The sequence below is a fragment of the Asparagus officinalis genome, unplaced genomic scaffold (assembly GCF_001876935.1).
Source record: "Asparagus officinalis unplaced genomic scaffold, Aspof.V1 AsparagusV1_Un93, whole genome shotgun sequence".
Taxonomy (NCBI): domain Eukaryota; kingdom Viridiplantae; phylum Streptophyta; class Magnoliopsida; order Asparagales; family Asparagaceae; genus Asparagus; species Asparagus officinalis.
In genome coordinates this window covers 563-27355 of record NW_017972359.1, presented here as the reverse complement: position 1 = coordinate 27355, position 26793 = coordinate 563, and the positions used below count along the sequence as shown (strand labels likewise).

The window sequence follows — 26793 nt, the reverse complement described above, 5'->3', positions numbered from 1 at the left end:
CATATAATAGATCAATGCATGCATATACGAAGTTGCATAATAACTTTATTGATTTAAAAAGTAAGCATGTTAATTTGAAATCCGATCATGAGCTGCTAGCTTCCAAATTTGATATCATTGCTAAAAAAATATTTCACTTAAAGAAAACAATGATATGCTAAATTTGGAAAATAAAAAATTAACATCATCTATTGCTAGTTTAACTCATGAGAAGAATAATGCCATATTAGAAGTAGAAAATATTATAAATGAATTTGATTTATTTAAAAATGTTCATGCTCTTTCTACTTTTATTGTCAATGCATATGTACCTAATGATGAATTGAATCATGTTAATGATCGCATATCTCTTGATTCTACTCTAAAAACATGTATTGTTAAAAATGATAAGCTTATGAACTTATGTGCAAAGTCCCGTGTTAACACTTCCAAATCAAACACCCACTATGCACACATATATAGTAAAATTTACAAGTGTTCTATTTGTGGCCGAAAAGGCCATTTAACTAAATTTTTCTATGATGCATACAAACCTAGGAATGCTAATGCTTCTTGTGCATCTCATGTAGCATCATAATCAAGTACACATACACATCTACATGCTCATTCTCACAAAGTTTTTTATAAGCATGCTAATATGAATCATTGTGATTTTTGTGGTAGAGTTGGTCACTTAGTGATAGTCATATTTTATTACAATTTTATACCCTCATTATCTATTTTATATGAATAAATACAGCACTAATAATTGCTTTTATTTTTAATTACAGGTTAATGAAGAATAAATCCTAAAAATCTCATCTCTCAACAAAGGCCCTTGAGTAAATAAAGAAATAAGAGAAATTCAAATAATTGAATTTTAAAGGCCCAAAGAATTAGAATGGACTTGGATGCAAAAAGAGTAAAATGAGTTGGGCTTTTATGCAAAAGATTATGAATTGCTACAGATGGAGAATTAAGGAACCGGACATGGGCTAATAATTTAATCAAATGAAATGGACTTTTCTTTTGATTTTCAAAATCAAATGAAGTGGGCCGGACAGCTGCTGAAGACTTGAAATGAAATGGACTTTTCTTTTGATTTTCAAAATCAAATGAAGTGGGCCGGACAGCTGCTGAAGACTTGGGATTTTCAAAAGCAAAATGAAATTTGGAATATGCTGAATCATGACCGAATTGATTGCTTGGCTTGGTTAACAAAGGCCGGTATTAGCTTCAAAACCTCAAATGGGCCGAAAATCAAACAGTGCTGCAGAGTTTCAAAAGATGGGCCGGACTGCTATTTTTTTCTTTTGAATCACATGAATGAGAACCAGATTTGCTTGTGTGCTGCAAACATCTAAAGGCCGGTCTTTGCTCTTGTAATTTGATTTTCAAAATCAAATGGGCCAAAGAAATGGATTTTGATCAATCATGTGAAGTGGGCCGGACTGCTGCATGTGTTCATTTTTGAGCCGAAAATCATATTCCTTGGACCATGGACGGCTGCATTGTTCATTTTGACTCAAACTGCTGGAGATGTGGATTTGCAGCTCATCAAGTTTGATTTTCAAAATCAAATGCAATCGGACTTGGACAAGTGGCAGCAGAGGTTGGAAGAATTAACTTCATTGTGGGTCGGACTTGCTTGTTTTTCATTTGCATTTTGGGAAAATTTTCAAGTTAAGCTCATTGGGCCGAAAATTGATTGTTGATTTTCTTTTGAAAATCAAATAAATCATATGGGCTAAAGAAGAACAGATTTCGATCCAATGGCTCTCATTCACTGATGTTTACTATAAATAGGGGTAGAGAGTGAGGGGTTAGAGGTGTGAAAATTTTGTAAACTCCTTTTGGAGAGGAGGGCTACTCTTAATTGAGAAGGCCTTCCAAAAATTGTAACTTTAGTTGCAATTAATAATAATAATTTTTCCTCTTTAAATTTGTTCTTTCTCCTCTTTGTGGAATGATGAGGATGGAGATGAAGAGCAATTTGAAGGTTTGCATTTCTTTTCTTTTTCTCTTTTATTGCTTATTAATGTAGATTTATTTCTATGCTAAATAGCCAAGAGGCTAGAACCCTCTTGCCTTAGATTTATTTTATGCTTATAGAGTAGATTTATTTTCGTGCATTTAATTCTTACAATTTTATTTTGTAGTTTAGATTTTGTAATTTATTTTATAGTTAGATTTTAATTTCTTACACTATTCACCTTGAGGCTAGAACCCTCTCGGGTTTAGTTTTTCTTTTTGTTTATTTTTATTTTGTTTGATTCGCCTTTAGGCTAGAACCCTCTAGGGAATCACCCTTTTCTAAGAAGTGGGTTCAATTTTAGATTAACCATATCTATAATTGAATCCACCATCTTTAATTTCTTGCATTTTCTTTTATTCTAGAATTTTGTTCTTCATTCTTGATTTTTTTTATTTGTTTCTTGATTTTATTCATTTTTCTTTCTCACCTTATTGATCATACTCATTCTTTTTCAAATCCACTCTCACTTATACTTTGCATCTATTTACACACCATTCCCATTATCTCAATCATTCTCTCCACAATCACATTCATTCATCACTCTTATTTTGTCACGTACACAACATAAGAACCGATTTTATATTTTCTCCTACAAAACACCTTCCTCGTGGGATCGATATCTTAAATACTATAACTTGACACGGTTGTGCACTTGTAACCTTTTTGGTACATGTTTATGCCGCATCACTTAGCTAAGTTTTGTTTGGATTTGCGAAAAGTTTCTAAATCACAAAATATTTTAAGTGGACCTACCTTGTTTCAAAATGTTTCTCATTTGCAAAATAAATTTATAAGACCATCTTTTCTTGCAAATGATTCCCGTGCATGCCACTTGGTCAACACAAATCATTTACCCCTTTTCATTATAGTTTTGTAATCGGAAAGGTCATTTACACGACTATTGTTTTGACCGGATTAATGAACAAAATATGCCCAAAATGGTTCATAACCCTAGGGCTTTGAGCTTTAACGATATGGTCATGTCCCTAGACTCTTAGGTACCAAAAGTAACTGGGTACCAAAATTTGTTTGATCTTTAAGAACATTTTTTTTGTTTTCATGATCTTAAAGATGATTTTTAGCTTTCAAATCCATAGTTCATGATTCTTGTGTACTTTGTAATCTAATTTTGAACTATGAAAATTTTATTTTAATTTGTATTTTTGAATTCATTGTAAAACACTTCTATGATGATATTTATGTGTTTGTACTTATGGATCATCTATTTATGCTTTATAATGTATTCTATATGTGGTTTGATCAAGTCCTACAAAGAAAATTTACTTTTTGATCAAACATCATTTTTGGGTGTTTTAAATTGGTTTAGATTTAAATCTTGATTTATGATTTTATTTGAGTGATTTGTTTTCATTTGAAATCTTTTTTCATGATACTCATGTTCTTCTTTCTTTTGATTTTATAAATCTATTTTATACATTTTTTTGGCTTTTGCTTTGAGGCACACTATTGCATAATGACATATCTATGTGTGTTCTCATTGTCTTGTTATATGTGGGTTGTGTTTAGCATATTTTTTATTTATGTTTGCTCACATATTTACATTGGCCCTTATTGCATATATTCCATAAGACATTTTGATAGGAGGAGTCATTCCCTATATTTGTTTTATACTCATCCATACTTATTTGTAGGGGGAGCCTTCGCTCTCTTATTATTTCCCCCTTTTTGATGTTGTCAAAGGGGGAGAAATATTATGAGTACACATTTCCTTGTTGTTATGCATGATAATTCATAATTCATATTCATTTCGTTTCATGCATATCTCTTTTTGTAAATTGTTTATCATCATCAAAAAGGGGAAGATTGTTGGCCTTTTTGTTTTGATGATATTTTAACAAATAATTTACTACTAATGTTATTTGTCTAGTGTTTGTATTTTTCCTATTTATTATAGACAAACAATATGTTGGAGGATGGATGGAATCGAGCATTCACGATCATATCCAATGGAGGTTGGTGGAATAGTGGAGTGAAGCAATACAATTTAAATTCAAGATCCAAGTTCAAGCTTCATCCGTAAGTTTACTAAGTCGTGCTTATTGAAGACCTTCATCAAGCTTGGGTAATTTAGTTTAGGAGTTTATACTTTGTGTGTTGGTACTTTATATATATATAGTTATATATATACACATTTTAGTTTTTGGTTATCATGTTTATATAAATATGAAATTACATATTTTATATTTATTGTTTTGTTTTGGTTTAGCTTTATAGTCATGAAATAAATATACATTCATATGTTTCATTTTCTATTATATTTGGAATAATATTATGTTTATGGATTGAAGACTTGTTTACACTATTTTCATATCTTGTATAAGCCTCTAAATCCATTCTAAAGTATTTCATAGTTTTGTTTAAGTCATTTTGGTAAAATCAAGTTTTTAACATGCTCATACTTATGTGATTTTGTAAAATGATGAGATTTCACAAACGTGAAGTGCTTTTTAAAAACCAGTTTGTGTAACACGTTCATTTTCATGTTTACAATTATTTCCTAAAATTTTATATTTTTCTAAATTTGTTTGTTATTTTTAAAAGTACTTCAAAAATCAGTTTTACTATTCAAAATAGGCTGATAAAGTGTTATCAGTTGACTGATACATGTGTTCAGTCGACTGAAGAAAATGCCTGGAATAGCCAAAAGTTTCTGTTTCTATGTTGGTCGACTAATCAGTTGACTGATGAGGTCATCAGTCGACTGATAAGGTCGTCAGTCAACCGATGAGCTGGAAAATACCTATAACGGTCAGCTCATCAGTTGACTGATGAAACCCGTCAGTCGACTGATGCTGTAATGGCTAGTTTTTTTCTAACCTTATCCTGTCTTGGTTTTTTGGTCTTTCTACTTTGTTTTTCTTGTGTTTTGGGGTCTCTCTAAATACCCCTCATACCTCAGACCAAAAACTACCCAAGAGAATTTTAAAAAACAAGTTTAAGGGTGCTTAAGTTTGGTTTAAGTTTGTTTTAAAAGAGATTGTTTGTGAAGAAACTTTCACAAGAGCAAGAAGAGATTATCCTTCGGTGTTTGAGCTTCAACTCATCTCTCTCTCTCACTCTTGTCATTTATTGGAGAAGTTTTCTAAACTCAATCTATCTTTGCATTTATATATAATTGTTTGATTATCATTTTTCTAAGCTAGAGTTTATATTAAGTTTAGTTTGATTTTGATTTATTGAATCTCATTGTTACACACACCCACTTGAGCTTTTAGTATTTACATACATAGTATAATTTGGGTTGTGAGAGATTGTAACATTGAGTTGTGCTTAATTGAGTTCTCACATACATAGTATAATTTGGGTTGTGAGAGATTGTAACATTGAGTTGTGCTTAATTGAGTTCTCACCTTATTTAGAGAACAATCATTTGTTGTGAGCTATTATTGTGAGGTTCACTTTGTATTACACTAGTATACCAAGATGAGTGTGTGGTGAGAGACGAGGTTGTCCCAAGAGGAGTGGCGTCGGTAGTAAAGCCTAGAGAGAGGTAGTAATTTTGAGCACTTGAGGGAGACATGGGCTAGAGACTAACACTTGAGGTGGTAATTAGTGTGTTTACATTGTGAGCGATTGTAAGGTTTTCAATGAGCTAGAAAATCGAGCGTGAGGTGTAAATATTTTCGGGTGAGTGTTGAAAACCCGGTGTGATAGTGGATTTCTCTCCGGGAGTGGGGAGCGGAGATGTATGATGGAAGGTCCGAACTCCGTGATCATATTGCTTATTTGAGTTTGGCTTGGCGCAATTATATTTGTGTTCATCTTTATTGTCATTCTCTCATTATTTATTTTATCCACTATATTATCTATGTTTATATTGCCGATGCGACATAAACATGTACCAAAAAATATTACAAGTGAACAACCGTGTCAAGTTATAGTATAAAGATATCGATCCCACGAGGAAGGTGTTTTGTAGGAGAAAATATAAAATTGGTTCTTATGTTGTGTATGTGACAAATAGGAGTGATGAGTGAATGTGATTGTAAAGAGATTAAGAAGGTGATAGTGTGTAAATAGGCACAAAATGTAAGTGAGAGTGGATGTGACAATGAATGAATGATTTCCTCAAGGAGAGATGAATAAAATCAAGAATCAAAAAGAAAAATCAAGAATAAAAATAAAATTCAAGAAAGTAAAGATGACGGATTCAATTAAAGATAACGAGTAATCTAGAATTGAATCCACTTCTTAGAAAATGGTGATTCCCTAGAGGGTTCTAGCCTAAAGGCGAATAAAAAAATAAAAATAAACAAAAAAAAACTAAATCCAAGAGGGTTCTAGACTCAAGGTGAATAGTATAAGAAATTAAAATATAACTATAAAATAAATTGCAAAATCTAAACTACAAAATAAATTATAAGAATTAAATGTAAGAAAATAAATCTACTCTATAAGCATGAAATAAATCTAATTTATAAGCATGAAATAAATCTAAGGTAAGAGGGTTCTAGCCTCTTGGCTATTTAAACAAGAAAATAAAATCTAATTATAAGCATGAAAATAAATCTAAACTAATAAGTAATAAAAGAGAAATAAGAAAAACAAACCTTTAAATTAATCTTCACCTTCATCTTCATCTTCATCATCCAACAAAGAGAAGAAAAGAAAAATTTAAAGTGGTGAATTTTTTTTTTATTAATTATAACAAAAAGTTACAAATTTAAAAGGCCTTCTCAATTAAGAGTAGCCCTCCTCTCCAAAAGGAGTTACAAAGATTTTCACACCTCTAACCCCCAACCCCTATTTATAGTAAACATCAGTGAATGAGAGCCCTTGGATCAAACTTGAGCCCCAAGAATGCAATTTCGGCCGTTGATAAAATCTAGATGACTTCACATCGATACAGGCATCGATGCTCTAATAAAAATTCCGACTTCACGGTTGGTTTCATCTCGTCGAGATAAGTGATTTTCATATATTATATGTTAAATTCCGTCTTCCGGATTGGGAGATATCGTCATTTCTTTGCGGCCAACTATCTTGAATACATTTTTTTTCATATTTATTTTTTTTATTTTCTCCGGCTTCTACAGGCTACTCGGCTTGATTCTGGGCTTGGGCTTTTTGACTCTTGCTTGTGTTTTTTATTTAATTCATGGGTTTTTATTGAGATAAGAGATCTTAGGCTTTATTCTTCACTAACCTGCAATTAAAGATAAAAACAATTATTAATGGCATGTTTATTCATATAAAATAGATAATGAAGGTATAAAATTGTAATAAAATGCGATTATCAATTTCCCTTGTTTAGTTTAATATCCTTGCACATATCTTGCTTGTATCATATTTGGTAGGATATTCGTTAATTAGTTTTATTTGGCATTAAATCGGATTAAATTAACATAAACCCTATTCACCCCTCTCTAGGGTTCTTTCCTAGTGGCATTAGGGTGCTTTCATTACCTTATCCTTATTCATCCTTTTAATTTCATACAACTCCTCAACATCACTGTCCAAAGTCCCCTCAGCTTCACTATCAAAAGCACACATTGAATCATCACTTGCATATTCAGCCGCACTGCTACTCCCCTCATTCAAACCCTTCTGTTTAACTTTCCCACTCTCTACTTTGCCATTGAACTCATCAACATACCCTTTCTCATCATCCTTATCTGTCTCATTATCAATGCCTTTGTAGGGTCCAACTTATATGTCTCATCTTCTACTGAGTCATCATCATCACTGGATTGAATTTCATCCTCCACTTAACATTCATCCATACTTTTTTTTCCTTATTGGTGTCAGCTTCTTTCTCTTTTTGAGTATCTCTTGCATTGCTTCATTCTCTTGCATTGGTTGCTCTTGCACTGCTTGATTTTGTCGTAGTGGTTGCTCTTGTAATGTTTCAATCTTTTGCATTGATTGATTCTCTTGCATTGGATCTATTTCATCTTGTGCATTGGTTGTTTCCATTTCATTAACATCTACCACCAACTCAGCTGTGTCAACCCCATGATTTGAAAATATCTCAATTGCCCTTTCTTTACGAGCATATTGTTATATAAGTTCCAAATTGTCTTCCAAAGTAAGAGGCAATAGACCTTGGCTCAAACCCCTGCCTGGAATACAATATGACAATGTAAACAGATTCGTGTAGCCAAATTCTACAATTTTTTCTCTGAGAAATTCAATAGTCACTGCATCCTCGTCTATGAACCTAACATCACATATACCATTGCTGTAATCATAATTCTTAAAATTAAAATAGCCACCATGTCGGAATTTAACCATAATTAATACTCCTATCTGTATAAAATTAAAATTAACTTAATTAGAAACAATATAATTTAAATATGAACAATTTCAAAAAAACTGGGTTTCACTTCAAAACCCTCAATTGGGGGCAAGTAAATACGGATCGTATGCATGCACGACTTGAAGACCCACCACCCTCCATCGCCATAAAAAAAGGGAAAAAATTACAATGTCTTACCTTTGCCTCCACGACTTGAAGACTACAACAAAGGAGAAGATCCACCACCCTCACATCCACGATCTCTCCCTCAGAGAGATTATCTGCAACTGCCAATTTGGGGGAGAACTCTCTCCTGGGCAGAAAGTTTGATTCTTGGGGGAGGCAAGGGGGTGGGGGGAGGAGGGAAGGGGGAATCTGGCAATTAGGGTTGATTTGGAGATTTAGGGTTTTTTGTTGGGTTATTTCCCATCTTTTCTTTAGTAATCTGCCAACTCATCATCTACGTTAACCCTTTAAATGCTACGTGAGTCACGAGATTTTGAGTTTTGGCCGTCGGCAAACAGAATGTGCCTTGTTGACAAAAAGGTCCATCTTTACTGCATTGTGTAGGCAATAAAAATTACCTTAATTTCTAGCAAAGAAGCTCAAAACTGATAAAAAATATTAATATTTCTCAAAGTGCAAGGAATTTGGCAAAATAGTCAGGAGCAAACCGGACCCTTTGGGGTTGGTTTGGTTGGCTCTGTCTCATCGAGATAGTCGATTTTCATATATAATACGTCCAATTCTGACTTACGGTTTGAAAGTTATGACCCGTTTTTCACAGCATGTTCTGAAGCCCACCTGCAAGGCTAGACTTCGCCTGAACATTAAAGTTCGCCTGCAATGCTAAGCTCGCCTGCCAACTTAGCTCACCTGAACTGATTGAAGCTCGCGTGACAGCTTCGCCTATGAGGTTCGCTATGCAGCGAAGCTTGACATCGGAAAACGAGGTTCGCCATGTAGCGAGGCTCAACATCAAAAGACGAAGTTCGCCATGCAGCGAAGCTTGACATCAAAAGTCGAGGTTCGCTGCGTTGCAAAGCTCGACATCAAAGTTCATCATTATGGACAAAGCTACTCTGGAAGATGAAGCTCGACATTGAAGATAAGGTTCGAAACTCATTATTGGAAACAAGGTTCGAAGCTCACCATTAAAAATGGAGCTCGTCATTGAAGACGAGGGTCATCATTGGAGACGAGGTTCGAAGCTCGTCATTAGAGACGAGGTTCGAAGGTCGTCAATGAGACAAAACTCCTCAAGGAAATGAAGCCCTCTCAGGAGGCGAAGTTCATCCATAGACGAACCTTGTCAAGCAGTGCCTCATCCCCTCAGAAGATGAACTTCATCATTGAAGACGAAGTTCACACAGAAACGAAGTTCTTCATTGAAGATGAAGTTCGTCGAGAAACGAATTTCGTCACTGAAGACGAAATTCTCCCAGAAACGAAGTTCGTCATTGAAGATGAAGTTCGTCGAGAAACGAATTTCGTTATTGAAGACGAAGATCTCCCAGAAACGAAGTTCATCATTGAAGATAAAGTTCGCTGTTACTATTATTGATGAACCTCGTGTTGAGCCGAACCTCATCTGACACCACTTTTAGAGACTACATTTAAGGAGGGTTAATGACTAATAACTCACTCATTCAAGGAGAGTTAATTGTTAGACCCTAGAGGGGGGGGGGGGGGGTGTAGGGTCTTATGCTAATCTAATCCGATTAAATGCCAATTAAAAACTAATTAACAAGTTATCCTAGCAAGTATGAAATACAACAATGTATATGAGCTAGGATAAGCAATATGAACAACAAGATATATCCTAACAAAGAGATATAGACAATGTATGTGCAAGGATATATAAACTCAAGGGTAAACAATCTAAACTAGATAGTGGGTAATATAATCAACAAGCAATATACAAAGGTGATATAAGATATGAACATAAAAGGAAGTGCGCCAATGCAATCACAAACAAACAATATGATTACGGAGTTCGGTCCCCACGACCTACGTCTCCGCTCCTCACCTCGAGGAGATCTCCACTATCACAACCGGGTTTTCTACGTTCACCGAACAACGTTTACACCTCACAGTGTCGGTTTTCAACGCTCACCGATCAACGTCACTCCTCACAATCGGTTTTCTAGTTCACCGAAAACTTCACAACACACTCGGTTTTCTAGCTCACCGAAAACCTTACACAACTCTCAATGTAACAAATATAAATTTGTTCTCTACAATAGATGAGAACTCAATTAAGCATAACTCAATGTTACAATCTCTCACAGCCCTAATATACTATGTATGCAAATACATTAAGCTCAAGTGGGTGTGTGTAACAATGAGATTCAATAAATCAAAACTAAACTCAATTAAAATCTAGCATATAGAAATTATAAACAAAATAATAAATAGCTAGAAATGAGTTTAGATATTCTTCTCTGAATAACAAGATGGAGAGATGGAGATTGAAGCCCAAATAAGAAGATGAACTCCTCCACTTGTGAAAACTAAAACAGCTTTAAACTAAACCCTTAAACAAGCTTAAATAAGCTTAAACTCTTTTTAAAACCCTTGTTTAAAAACTTCTTTTTCTATTTTGAAAGAGAGCAGCAATAGGGTATTTATACCCACTCAAAAACTCAGCCAAAACCCCCAAGCAAAAGACAAAAAGCTCAAAAAAAAAATCAGATCAGAAACTAGCCGTAGAGAACCAACGGTCACATTTGCAGAGTGGCGTCGGACCGGAAATTCTGGCGGTCGACCGCGATCCAGGTTCCAAACGGAGAAAGAGCGGCAGACACTTATTCGGTCGACCGGTGCGGTCGACCGATGCGAGCTCTCGGTCGACCGGTGTGGTCGACGCGACAAACTCTCTGCTGCCCACTGCCGACTGAACATATGAGCGGTCGACCGGATCGGTCGACGCGATAAATGATACTTGAAAATCTGATTTCCTGATTTTAACAACATTGTTTAAAAATATCAAATAAATCCAAAAAATATAAAACTTTGGGGAATGATTGTAGACATGATAATAAACATGCTACAATGACTGGTTTCGAAAAAGACTTCCCAAATGAAAAAATATCATTATTTTACAAAATAGTCCAAAACATGAAAATATGAGATACTTGAATTTTGATGTTTTGACATAAACAACTTTTGAAACTTTGTGAAAGTTTTTTTATAGACTTAGTAAACATGTATAAACTGATATTGAAGTCTATAAACTAATAAGACAATATTTTCACAAAATTGCATATTCTATGCAATGTTTTTAAAAACACAATAGTATATTGAAATATGTGATTTCATATTTATAAACATGAAAACCCAAAACATATGTATGAATATATATAAAACTATATATATTATGCATAGAAACCAAAACTTATGTATATATATATATATATATATATAATAAATATATATATATATATATATAATTATATATATATATATATATATATATATATTACTATATATATACGAAGAAACCAATAAATGTGTGTGTATAGATAATTGAGCTTAGAGTACTTAACACACATAATATAAATCCTAAACTAAATTACACAAGCTAGATCTTGATCTTCATTAAGCTCGACTTGGTACACATGCGGATGAAGCTTGAACTTGATCTTTAACTTACATTGCAAGGCTTCATTGACATTCCGCCAACCTCCTTTGGATATGATCGTTGAAGCTCTATTCTATCCATCATCCAACTCGTTGTTTGCCTAGAATAAATATAAAAACACAAACACTAGACAAACAATATTAGATGTAAATTGTTTGCTAAATCACCATCAAAACAAGAAGGCCAACAATCTCCCCCTTTTTGATGATGACAAACAATTTACAAAAAGGAATATATGCATGAAGGAAATGAACATATACAAGATAATACACATGCATATAAACAAGGAAATGTATACTCACAATATTTCTCCCCTTTGACAACATCAAAAAGGGGACAAATGAATTAAGAGAGCGAAAGCTCCCCCTACAAATAAGCATGGGTGAGTATAAAACAAGTATAGGGATTGCTCCCCCTATCAAAATGCCTTAATGAATATATGCAATGAATGCTAAGGCATACATATGTGAGCAAGCATAGATGGAAAGTATGCTAATAATCATGAAAACAAAAGATTTGATCAATTTAAGAAGTGTTTTCATAAAAAGTTTCAAAGCATAATTTTCAAATAACCAAGAAAAAGGAAAAAATAAGAATACTAAAATTCTTGGTTTAAGATTTAAATTTGTTTTGGTACCCAAGAACTCTTGGTACCAAAAGATTTAGGGACATGACCCCTATCATTTAAGCTCAAAGCCCTAGGGTTATGAACCCTCTTAGGCATATGTGGTACACTAACACGGTCAAAGCAATAATCACTCAAATGACCCTTCCGATTGCAATATGTGCAATGAAAGAGATCCATTTATTTTTGTGGACCATTAGCTCATGCACGGGAAACATTTACAACCATAGATGATCTTTTAAGATTATTTTGCAAATGTGAAAAATTTTGAAATAATGTTGGTCTACTTGAAATATTTTGTGATTTAGAAACTTTTCGCAAATCAAAACAAAACTTAGCTAAGTGACCAACTCTACCACAAAAATCACAATGATACACAAGAGCATGCTTATGATGAGAAATAGGTGCATGTGTGTGTACATGTGATGAAGAAACTTGATGAGATGCACAAGAAGGATTAATATTCTTATGTTTTTGTGCATCATAGCAAAATTTAGCTAAATGGCCTTTACGACCACAAATGGAGCACTTGTAAACTTTGCTATACAAGTGTGCATAGTGTATGGGTGATTTACTAGATTTAGCACACTTGTCCATAAGTTTCTTATGGTTATCAATGCATATTTTCAAAGTTGAATCTAAAGATGAAATACTATTTTTCATAAGATTCAAATCTTCATTTTTAGGCACATATGCATTTTTAGAAGTAGAACATAAATAGTCATTTATAAAAGAAGCAGTATTATTTTGTATGTTCTCTACTTCTAACATGACATTATCTTTTTCATGAGTTAACTTGGCAAAGTTTGAAAGCAAAGAATCATGATCCAATTTTAATTTTTCATTGTTTTCTTTAAGGATCATATTTTCATTAGAAATAGTATAAAACTTAGAAGTTAAAGACTCATGATCGGATTTTAAAATTACATGTTTGCTTTGTAAATTAATGAAATCATTTTGCAATTTCTTATAGGCATGCAATAATTTATCACTAGCACAAGCAAGTTCATCATTAGGTAAATCATTAATTGATTCGAACTCGCAAACCTCACTAGGGCTATCGCCTAGTGCACGTGTGCATGAAGCTCCTTTTGAACTTGAAGCGGGATCCTCCAAAGCTTGTCGGATCGCCTCCAAGTCCCCTTGATGTGCTTCAATAAATGTCCATAAGGTGTAAGCACTATCAAAAGAATCAAGCTTGTTAGACATAAATGAATCAAATGCATTTAATAAAACTAATCTAATCCGATTGTTAGACCCTATAGGGGGGTGATTAGGGTCTTATGCTAATCTAATCCAATTAAATACCAATTAAAAACTAATTAACAAGTTATCCTAGCAAGTATGAAATACAACAATGTATATGAGCTAGGATAAGCAATATGAATAACAAGATATATCCTAACAAAGAGATATAGGCAATGTATGTGCAAGGATATATAAACTCAACAAGGGTAAATAATCTAAACATGCAATCACAAACACACGATATGATCACGGAGTTCGGACCTTCCGTCCTACGTCTCCGCTTCCTCACCTCGAGGAGATCTCCACTATCACAACCGGGTTTTCTACGTTCACCCGAACAACGTTTACACCTCACAGTGTCGGTTTTCAACGCTCACCGATCAACGTCACTCCTCATAATCGGTTTTCTAGTTCACCGAAAACTTCACAACACACTCGGTTTCTAGCTCACCGAAAACCTAACAATCTCACAATGTAACAAATATAAATTGTTCTCTAATATGGATGAGAACACAATAAAAGCCCACACTCAATGTTACAACTCTCACAACCCTAATATATTATGAATGCAAATACAATAAGCTCAAAGTGGAAGTGGGTGTGTGTAACAATGAGATTCAATAAATCAAAACTAAACTCAATTAAAATCTAGCATATAGAAATTATAAACAAAATAATAAATAGCTAGAAATGAGTTTAGAGATTCTTCTTTAAATAACAAGATGGAGAGATGGAGATTGAAGCCCAAACAAGAAGATGATCTCCTCCACTTGTGAAAACTAAAACAGCTTTAAACTAAACCCTTAAACAAGCTTAAACAAGCTTAAACTCTTTTTAAAACCCTTGTTTAAAAACTTCTTTTTAAAACATTCTTAGACACATGAAAAGAGATCAGCAATTGGGTATTTATACCCACTCAAGATCTCAACAAAAACCCCAAACAAAAAGACAAAACAGCCCCAGCAAACGCTCAGAAAATAGCCGTTGAAAAAAGCAACGGTCATATAGTCGGTCGACCGGAAATTTCGGCGGTCGACCGACAGAGAGCAAAAATACGAAGAATCAGCCTGGACCATCGTCGGTCGACCGGTGCGGTCGACCGATGAAAACTTTCGGTCGACGCACAAACTCTCATGCTGCACACTTGCCGACTGAACATATGAGCGGTCGACCGGATCGGGTCCGACCGATAAATGATACTGAAAATCTGATTTGCCTGATTTTAAACACATTTGTTTAAAAATATCAAAATAATTCCAAAAAATATAAAACTTTGGGGAATGATTGTAGACTATGATAATAAATGCCTACAATGACTGGCTTTCAAAAAAGACTTCCACAAATAGAAAAATATCATATTTTACAAAATAGTCGCAAAACATAAAAATATGAGGATACTTGAATTTTGATGTTTGACATAAAGCCAACTTTTGCAAACTTTGTGAAAGTTTTTTATAGACTTAGCTAAAACATGTATAAACTGATATTGAAGTCTATAAAACTAATAAGACAATATTTCATCTAAAATTGCATATTCTATGCCAATGTTTTTCAAAAACACAATAGTAAATATGAAATAATGTGATTTCATATTTATAAACCATGAAAACCCAAACATATGTATGTATATATAATAAAACTATAATATATATTGGCATAGAAACCAAAACTTATGTATAAATGTAATTAATAATTATATATATAATATATAATATATATATATATATATATATATATATATTAGTATATATATATATATTATATATATATATATATATATATATATATATATATACGAAGAAACCAATAAATGTGTGTGTATAGATAATTAAGCTTAGAGTACTTAACACACATAATATAAATCCTAAAGTAAATTACCCAAGCTAGATCTTGATCTTCATTAAGCTCGACTTGGTACACATGCGGATGAAACTTGAACTTGATCTTTAACTTGAATTGCAAGGCTTCACCGACATTCCGCCAACCTCCTTTGGATATGATCGTTGAAGTTCTATTCCATCCATCCTCCAACTCGTTGTTTGCCTAGAATAAATACAAAAACACAAACACTAGACAAACAATATTAGATGTAAATTGTTTGCTAAATCACCATCAAAACAAGAAGGCCAACATTAATGACTACTAACTCACACATTTAAGGATAGTTAATAACCACTAACTCACCTATTTAAGTAGGAGTTAATGACCACTAACTCCCTCATTATAAGTGGGGTTAAAGCTCATTAACTCACTCCATAATGGTCCTAAGTCTATAAATAGGCATGATCAACATGAGGGGGAGAGGCTAGTCAAAAAGCCTATCTCTCCTCCACTCTCATGGATCTTCATAGATCATTGGCTAATCATTTAGCCTTAGAGCGTTGAAGCTCATAACAAGCATGACGAGGATCATTACAATGATAGACCTCGTCTTAAACAACAAAGTTTGTCGTTGGAAACAAGAGGTGAAGTTTGTCAATGAAAACAAAGCTTGTCATCAGATTTAAAGCTCGAAGACGAGGCTCGACAAAAATAGAGTCACAAGATTTACTACGCAGTTGGACCCAACTATTGAAGATGATCGTTAGTGAAGCCAAAGTTTATTAGACAAAGTCAGTGAAGACAAATTCGTCAGAAGAAGCTTGTTTACTGCAAAGTTTGTCTTGCAAGACGAACCTCGCTGCGTATCGAGGCTCGTTCAATTTGACAAACTCCATTTCAATTAAAGACGATGCTCGTCATCCACATGAGATCTAGCTGTAACAGATTTGAAGACTTAGTCAGCCGCGTGTGCTAATCTTAGGGAACACGTTACGACGCGCACTGAATTGAAGGAGGCAGTTACGCCCCTCTACCTGTGATCTTAGCACGTCAGTTACGTGCTTAAACCCTATAAATAGCCATGGATGACTACAGAGAAAAGGGTTCGGACTTTTAAACTCTTGGCAATTTAGACCTCGAGAATCATCAGAGATCAAAGCTCCTGCGTGTAGATCTAAAATTCGAACTTCGATTCTAGCATTCTAACGAACGTCAAAAGCTTCAGCAATCTTGTTTTGATCGTCAACGGGAGGCAATCTCGACTCAAGAATCGGGGGAAGTATCTTTTCGCCACCAAGAACCCACGTTAAACAAGGAGAAACTGAATTAATCTTCTCTTCATCTGTAATCGAGAGAGTGTGTGAGTGATTGTAAGGGTTTCATACCAAGTGATCGAACCTAGTTTTCTTAAAATAAGAGAATCAATCCCAGTCAATTTTTTGACCCTGCACCTTGTTGTCGCCGGAGTTTTTTTAAATACTAAACTGGCAAATGCGTTCGTATAAATATACCAATTTGGTATTTTAGCCAATTTAACGTATGAATCCGTGTGATCTAAAAAGGGGACAAGTTCATTTTCGCAAGATATGGATGATATACGGATGCCGTCGACGTGTATCAGTTTATTGATAAATCCTTTTGCATCAGCATTAGCGACACACATCATCATTATCATCATCATCATCAGCCGTTGGATACAGTCTCGATCTCAGACCAAACGTAATCCGCAGAGTGATCCCTTTCTTCTCAACAACGAACTCCCGTGGAGGCCAAGCGAACACATGGCGCGCCCTCGTGCCATCACAACCGTCACGAGATCCATCGCTCCGCCATCAATCCCCTGAACAGTCACTCCTCGCTCCGCCAATCCGATACCCGCTCTCTTAAAGGCCTCGCCGTCTTCTTCATCCTCGTCATTATGCCCCTCGACGAGCAATAATGAGTGGCCATGTGGCGGGTCCAATTCGGCGCTCGTAGGATGTCGACGGCGACGAGGTGCGTTTCTCCTCCCGAGATTCGGCGGGCCCGAGGCTCTCGAGCTCAAACCCTCGGTCGCCTTGCCCGATCTCAAGCCCAGAGAGGTCCTCGTCAGAGCCCGCGCTGTCTCCATCAATCCCTTGGATCTTAGGGTTAGCTTTCTTTCTCTTTCTCTTGCTAATTTCATTTATCATTTGCATTCAGCTATTAGAGACACCTGAGATTAATCATCCAAGAAAAAGGGGTCGAATTTGATTTACTTGAGGAGCTAGGTTGGGACGGGAATAGGTTTTGGAATTTGTTTATGTGGAATTTTGGTTGATGTTTAAAGATGAGGATGGAATTCTTAGTCCTAACATTGAGAAACCCGAGGTAGAGGAGATGACCTGGGAGGATTCTTTTATAGGAGGAGGATACAACTATGAGATATAACATACAGGCTCCAAAATATGAAGAACAAGGGTGTGGATTATTGATAAATCACGAACATTTGAAATGTCAGAAGCCTAAGGTATTAACAAAATTCCCTAACGAGGGTTGTGATATCACCTTGTGCCATTGGAAAATTTTTACTGTGCCTAATTCCCCATATCTTTATGTACCATTGTAGCTTTCATTTTGTTGGGTATACCAATGTAGCTTTTTTTTTTTGTGTGTGTGTGATCATTGACGAAGTTGTGAGAGTTTCAGAGAGGTTTGTTGTTAGATTTGCTAGAGGTCTCTGCTTGAACCTTTTTTCTTTTATTAATTGGAATAGTAGGTGGTGGTTCCAAGAAATTTGTTTACTTGTTTAAGTTTAAGCTTGTGATTGGAGTAGAGATATATGGTTATTGGGTGGGAGATAATGTGCTATTTCGTTTTAAGGACACTGACCTGTCAAATAAGCAGCGGTTTTACAGTAATCAAAAGGAGAGAATTAGGAAGGAAATATTTAGACAAAATGGTAGAGAAGTCGTGGAGCATTGAAGATGAGTGGATATAGTGGATTTGCTAATTGCCATGGAGATAGTTTTGTACGTATAGAATTGAATTCATATAACATGGCCCTTACTTGTAGGGCCTTTGGTTTCAATCATGTGCGTAGTACTTGATCCAGGAAGTTTTCTTTCGGTACATGTTTGTTATGTTGGCCCTTCTAAATGAAGGGATCCCATAAGAGCTACTCCATTACTTGTGCAAATTCTCGATGTAGATGCATGAAGGAATTGTCGGAAGTTTGAGTTACTGCTTCTCTTGCCTTTGTTTTACTATAAGATGTGAAGTTAAGTTTAAAGCCCCTATTGCCTTCGTTTTAGTATGCAGGAAATGAATGAAGTGAGAATGGAATGAAACAAGGAATTGAATGGAATTAATGTGGGAATGGAATGCTCATTTCCATTCTCACGTTTGGGTGCAATTAGAAAAGGAATTGGGAATGAACATATTTGAAAGTAAAGTGTTTTTTTCTTACTCACACTTAAGTGGCAATGCCCATTCCCTAACATCTCATTGGGAATGGTCATCCTTACATAAAATGGGAATTGATGAGATATTTCTAGGCTTCTAGCTTCCACAAAACACATCCTATTTGGTACGAACAGATGAGAAGTGGGAATTGACATTCCATTCTCACTTATTCTTGCATACTAGACGAGGCCATTTGTCAACTTCTTTTCTTAGAGCTCACCAAAATATAGTTATTGAGTGGTATGTTTGCTATAAACTAGATTTTATGCACGTGCAATGTACGTGGTTAAATACTATGATTAGATATTTTTGGTTTATTTTCTTACTAAAATTATTCATCGGTTACTCTTTGATAATAATTTTTGCTCACTTTGATTAAGTATTTTTGGTTTATTTTCTACTAAATTTGTTCCTCGATTACACTTTGATTATTTATTTATTTGATGTTTGTTTGAATAGCTACATCCAGTTTAAATTTTTATGTTGATAGTTGAATTGTCAGGAGATAAATAATCTAAAGCCAATTTAAATTTTTATTTCATTTGGATCGGCATGAAACTGAGCTTGAACTGAAGAAGTATAGTGTTATGAAAGTGAAAACGCTTGAAAAAATAACATTATAAAAGGAAGATGAATAATAAAGCCAACGAGCCAAGATGATTGATTTAAAATGGCCTAAAATGACGGAAAATGGTTAATAAAAAAAATCATAAACTGAAGATTAATGCTAATTCTAGTACACTTTTATATGATAAAAACATCCACATATGCATATGAAAGCACTAAAATAGTTTATGAAAATCCCTTCTAAAGATTCCTAATTTTACTAAAAAATAAAACTATTTTATAACAATTCACAAAACATTATCTTTTATTACTTCTATTTTATTTTTTATTGAGTCTAGATAAATCATTCTTCATCTTTACCTTTTTCCTAGCATATTCTAGAATTGTAGTGTCTTCATCGTCTACATCAATTTTGATATGAGACTGGAGCATGTTATCTTTCCTTAGGCTCATTCATCTCTTGTCTTCTCATCTAAATTCACAAAGAAGTTGAATATATTTCTTATATTAAACACAAACTTCTGACAATACAAACTTTGATTTTTTCCTATTTTAATAAGAATAAATATTAATTTCATATATATAAATTTTTTTATGCTTTTAATTTATTACTTAAATAATGTTAGGATCTACCTCTTTTTTCTTTGCAATGAATTCTTCTATTGTGCATCCAATAAGAATTTCTGCTGTGTCATAATGTTACATTTGCTTTGTATGTGTTATTTTTCATGATGATCTGAACTAAATACATTAAATTTTTTATTGTTAATTTGCTTTAGATTATAATATTAATATTTAATTTTGACATATTTATTTCATGAAGAAGGGATATCACTTAACCTTGGTACTAAATCATCGGCGATTCTACAATATTTATCATCTGGACACTTATTATTAACATCTTTATTCACTTTCTTATTGTAGCCTTTGCAAACATAGAATCACTACCCAACTCTATTATAAATGGTAGTTATCGTTATCTTAAAGGTGTGATAATGTGTCTGTATATTGGTAAATTATTCTTAGGTTTAATTATATATGAATTTTAGAATAGGTTTTTTAAGATCATACCTCTTTTAAATGTTATAATGGTTGTATATATGAGTAATTTGAATTTCTGTTGCATTTATAAAGAACCTTAATGAAGATGCTTTTGTCTTGGCAGCTTACTCTAAACGAGCGCTGCATATTAGCTTTAAAATATAATATTTTTTCTTTACGGTGTTATATGGATGTTTATTTGGTTTACTTACTATTCTCTTATTTCTTCAGTAAGTTGTATCTTTGGATTGATATATATTATTGACGTAATTTACGATGACATGCATATCTCCTCTATAAATTTGAGACAGATATAAGGTGAATTTTATATTTAGTGGCTTTTAATAAGAATTTTACTAATGAAATATACTACCTTCATACTTAGAGATCTTGAATTCTAATAGTGCTATTACATCATTATTTTTGATAGTGTCTTTAAGAATTGATCATTCGTTAGTAGTCATACCCCTAAATAAAGTCACACGCATGAGCGTGATACTATATAAGAAAAAGAAAAAGACCAATTTTATATTTTTTGCTCACGCAAAGTATGATAATTTTTCTTTTATCTTCTATGAAGAATGTTTCTTTGATGAGCACAAAATTGTTTAATATATTCTTCAGGGGTATTCAGTTGGTGTTTCTTTGATAAATATAACTTATGTTAGTGTTAATTGAAGTGATTCATGAACGTTCCGAATTACATTTGAAATGAAAACCGCTTGATTCTTTTGAAGGATATCTCTAAATTTTCTAATAGTTCTCCATACATAAATCTTTATAATTTTTTACCTAATAAATATTATTACCATTAAAGATTAATATTTATAAATTATAATCAATTAATGTTAAGCTATTATATTATAGTCTTTTATCAGTTTTTTGTGATTTAGTCTATTATCAATTGATGATACTTATGTATTTTTGGTGTTTTAACATATTGGTAAAATTATATGCAGTTACTTTAATTTATATAATAACATTAACTTTTAATCTATCATATATTTTTTAAATTTTTTATTGTTTAACTGAATATTTTTAATCTGTTATAATTACTATTTTTTACCAGTATCAACTTAACTATTTTCAGATTAAAAAGGGCTAGTAAACCTTAAATTATAAGTTATATTTATATATCTTAAAAAAAAATATCACACAATTACTCTTTTCTTTGTCGACTTCTAAATTTTTAGCTTTTTATTTTGTGTAATTTTAAACTTTTGAGAGTATTTTGTCAAATTTTCAAATTTTTTTGCTTTTTTTGGTAATACTTCATGTAATAAACTGATAGTATAGAGATGTTTCATATATTTTATTAATCTTATTTAAATTGTTGAGCTATAGATAGTTCATGAGGCTTTAGGATGGGATATAAGTATGATTAGTATAGATTATAATTTAAATTAAATATTTAAAATAGTACAGTGTAATTTTGACTATGGAAAGCTTTTCTTAAACTCGTGCTTTTAAAGGGAGTATGATTTTTTATTTTCCTTAATTTTTTTTTATAATTTTGAGAATAACTTTTGTCTCTTTAATTTGTTTGGTGGATTTTGTAAATATCTCATCCACATTATGTACATTTATTGGTCTACGTTGTTGCTGGGTTCGACCTTTGGGATAGACATTATTTGTCTCATTTATTTATTTATTTTTTACATATACGCCCTTGATTTTGTAGACATTTGTAAATTTGAAATTTAATAATTTTATTTAGATTTACATTTCAATTTAAATTATATTATTATCTTCATACTATGTATATCCAATAAGAACTCATCAATTTTTTAATTTACTCTTACTTAATGGAATAATATTTGAATTCCAAGGGTATTTTTGTTTACCGAAAGATTTTCCCGAACTCATGCTTTTAAAGGGAGTATGATTTGCACTTTGTACCAGTGTTGTCAATGCGCGAAGCGCAATGCGGGGCGTAAAGCATCTTTAAGCGCACATGCGCAAGGCGCAACGCGATGGGCGCGCCCGGGTGATGCGAGGCGCACACCGCACACATAATTTTTCAATATATATAATCAAGCGTGAAAGAACATGTTTTTAGAATTTACTTAAAAAATATCATGATAAATAATATCTTACTACAAAATCATAATATAATGCCTTAATTTCTAATGCTAACACATAAATAATATCTTACTACAAAATCATAATATAATGCCTTAATTTCTAATGCTAACACCCAACATAGTAGCAAAATTCATAAATTTTCTAATGCTAACACCCAACATAGTAGCAAAATTCATAAATTTTTAAATCAAATGTTAAATCAAGATTACTATCCAAGCAAAGGATTAATAATTGTCCTCAATTGAAGGCTATTAAAAAGGTCTAATGGATTTATTTTGCTTTTTGAGATATGGAATATCAAGTATAAAGACTCGATTGAAATGTTAACAAATAAAACTATATGAGGATATGTACTATATGCACCCTACACAAAGTAAGGATGTATGCGAGGCGCAAAGACGCTGCTGCATTAGATGTGGGGCGTTTCGTCACCACCCTGCATCATAAGGCGCAACGAGGCGCGTGCCTTTGAAAACACTGCTTTGTACATATGATTGCCCCCTAAATTCTCGACGACATTTTGAGTTCTACACTAGCTACAAGATCAGAAAGAACTCAACATGCTACATCTACCACAATAGTGTTCCCTTATATCTGAGATTGAGATTCCACGTAGGTTAAAATTATGCGGAGCAAGCTTAACTTCATTAGAACTGATTTGGAGAGCTTTGCTTAGAGCAGCCTAATGCAATGTTCATGATGTTTAGGACCATCTTATCGGAAGTCTAGGATGTTAAAAGCTAAAAGTATGAATTTTTTTGCACTTCAACAGGGATAAACTGTCACATAACTGATGGTGGTATACAACCAGTCTGTTTGAGGCAAACAGTAGTAATTCTCATCGAATATTACATAATGATGAAACTGCTATAATGATGCATATACATATAACTGGAGCAGTTACTAACTCTTACGCGCACACATAAGTCGTGCCTGTATTGAATAACTTCTTTTAACATATCTTAAACCTTCAGATGCGATCTGGTTATGGCCGGTCCATATTTGAACCACTTTTGCCACTGATTTTGGGCCGCGATATTAGCGGTGAAGTTGCAGCTGTTGGAGCATCAGTTTCGTCACTAACCATTGGACAAGAAGTATTTGGTGCACTGCATCCAACTGCCGTGAGAGGAACTTATGCTGATTATGCAATTCTATCAGAAAATGAGCTAACGCTTAAACCGCTTTCAGTATCACATGTGGTATGCCTCTCAGCTTTATCTTTATTTCGATGAACCCAATCATGTGTGCCTTCCCAGTTACTAGTTCCAAGTTATGTTTGTGTATTGTATGGTGTTCAATATGATTAAATTTGCTTGGTAATGATCTAATACAGGAGCACCAGACACATCTTATTTAGATTGATATCTCTACATGATCTGGACAAAGTAATTTTAATACTTTCTTCTGAAAAATTAGAAATCACTTATTTGTGGATATTTTATGTCAATTATTTTTTTTAAATAAGTTATTTGACAAGTGTAAACATTATGTTTAGTTCTAGCAATTCCACAAATACTTCAACTTATGATGTGATTCCATACTTCTTAATACAATTACATATGATTGGTCTATTGGAGCTCCTTGTATTGATTGATATATCTGTTACCTGGAAAAAGTAATGTTTAGTTCTCTCCCAACAAAAATTAGATATTAGTCATCATGAGTTGGATATAGTTTGTTGTTTTTATTCGTAAGTGAATTATTTGACAAGCCTAATCATGATCCTAGATCTAAGATTTCTATATATTATCTCATTTTTATTAGCAAATTTGGTATCAATAGTTCTTTAAGGATGTGCACATTAATTGGACATGGGCCATCTGTAAGAAAATTGATTTATCATGTCATGGAGCATAACTTACCACTAAGTTTACTTACCAAGATACCTATCTAATCTTTCTTTAGTTTTTTCCTGTATTATCAAATTTTGTTTATCCATGCATAAGCATTTTGTAGCATAAAGAAATGACATATTAATAGCTTAGCCTCCTTGTCTCCCTTTTTGTTATAGAGAATATGATGTACAATCGACGTTAAACATCTACAGAAAGACTTCAGCAAGATGATGCATCAAACAGTCTTTTAGATTCCGTGAGAGGTATTGCAGGTTTATGGATTAAGTGTATGATGATCATTGGAAAGACTGTTTAAAATGTTTTGGCACCTCAAGGAAATACCAAATGACACATTTAATTAAGTGAATCATTGCATCAATCAATAAGGTTATTCAACAGTGACACCCAAGTATAATAGGATTCCTGGAAGCATTATTATTTCCTTCGTAATATACATGTTCATCTGTTAGAGGCTTGAGCAGTTGTCTATAGAATACAATGTTAGAAGTTATTGTTCAACTCCCCACAGTATGTTTTCCTGCAGAGGCAGAGGGAACTCCATTTTTGGGTGTGCGATGAGCTTTGTTTGATGAATATGTTTAAGCACATTAACAACAAATAGGGTAGAAATTGGAACAGAACTTTCATTTCTCAATCTTGGTGGAACAGAAGTCAGCCTTTGTGATGCTGCTGTTAGATGCAAAGGAGCAACAATTTTAATCCATGTGAAGTTTGAAACTAAGAAGAACCGAGTTCTAGATTCTGATCAAATGGAGTTATTTATCAAACAAAGTTTCAGACAAGTGGAATAAGACCGTCTAATCTGAAAATTTTCCAATTCACAGTTTTGAGTCCAAGTTAGGAAGAGTTTTGTTTGGTGTTCTGGTACTTCCATACTGCCGATAGAGATTTACCTTTTTTTGATTTCAAGTCTACTTAATTTGTTCGAATAGAGTAGCAGATGCATCTAAAGTCTAATGGTAGAATCTTAGCCATCTCTTATAAGTCATAAGGATACAGTTTTTTGAGAGTTCTTTTTAAGAGACACAGTATCCTTCTTGCTATCAGAGGCTTTTGTCCTTATATACGAAAGCATGAAGACCTTATGGATCTTCAATTATGCAAGAGGCTTCATTGTTATCCAAGTTCTTTTGTCCTGTCCATTTATCTTCTCATTAATTTCACGAGAGATAAAAGTCATGACTTTATTTTATTGCTTTCACTAGCAATTTTGATTTAAAACCTGCAATCTCAGATAGAAATAATTTTGCTCAGCTGGGAGATTTAGTGTCTTTGCCTCACAAAACATTTCGGTTGAAGGCACACCAAATCACTTTAAACCTAGCGTGGTATTATGTAGAAGTGATGCACTGATGTTAGGTTAACGTGTTGTTTTATCTGTTTATTGCATGTGACTGATATGAAAGTAGAGAAAAGGACTTCAGTATAGCTAGACTAGAGAGACAACTGTCTGTTAAACTTTTATAAATACACTAGGTTTACATATTGTTCTATTTTACGCTGTGCAGAAGCATGATTCTCTTGAAATACTTGAGGTTGTGTTTGGTTGTAATTACTACCTATGCTTTTCATGCTTTTTTGCTTTTCAGATTATTCTAAAATATTTATCACTTAGCAGTTAATATTAAATAGTCTATATTTTTGGTGCAAGGAATTGTTTAACCACAGTATTAATGTGGTGTGTCATGCTGCCATGAACAATGCTATAATTTTGCAGGAGGCAAGTGCCATTCCTTTTGCTGCTTTGACTGCATGGCGTGCTTTGAAGAGTACTGCTAGAATTGCTAAAGGGTATGTGAAATGCTATATCATGACCATGTAGACATTCACTGCCATGGTTTTATGAGCTTTTGATGGGTTCTGGACCTTTTCTTAGCACATTTTCTTGAATCCTTCTAAATGCATGGGCATTTTGATAATGGCCTGTTTTTTTTTAATTTTTTTTATAACTCATGTCTCTTAGAATAACTTGCTCAGTCGTAATAAAACTTGGCTCCTTATTGATGTTATCTCACAGCTGGCCAATGAATTTTATGTATTCCAAGAAAAGTAACTTTTCTCAAGGGAAATCGTGAAAACAAGCTGTGAACTCTGTAATAATGCAAAAGTACTGAGCTTCTACAGATGGTCATATTGGTTGTTAGAACAGGCCCAACAATGAATCAATGCCAATACAAATAGCAAAGCCTTTTATCTAACAATTTTCAG

The 26793-nt window shown here is 33.5% G+C and overlaps 1 protein-coding gene across 1 annotated transcript in view; it reads left to right on the top strand.

Moving 5' to 3' along the window:
- Positions 1–26376, top strand: part of LOC109827220 (reticulon-4-interacting protein 1 homolog, mitochondrial-like) — a gene marked incomplete at its 3' end in the record, with an annotated part of 50858 nt that extends 24482 nt beyond the window's left edge. Inside the window, exons 2-4 of the mRNA XM_020394185.1 lie at positions 17459–17739; positions 23701–23928; positions 26303–26376. Coding sequence (XP_020249774.1) covers positions 17459–17739; positions 23701–23928; positions 26303–26376 — 583 coding nt within the window. The remainder of the gene's footprint in view (positions 1–17458; positions 17740–23700; positions 23929–26302) is intronic.
- Positions 26377–26793: the final 417 nt, after the last annotated feature.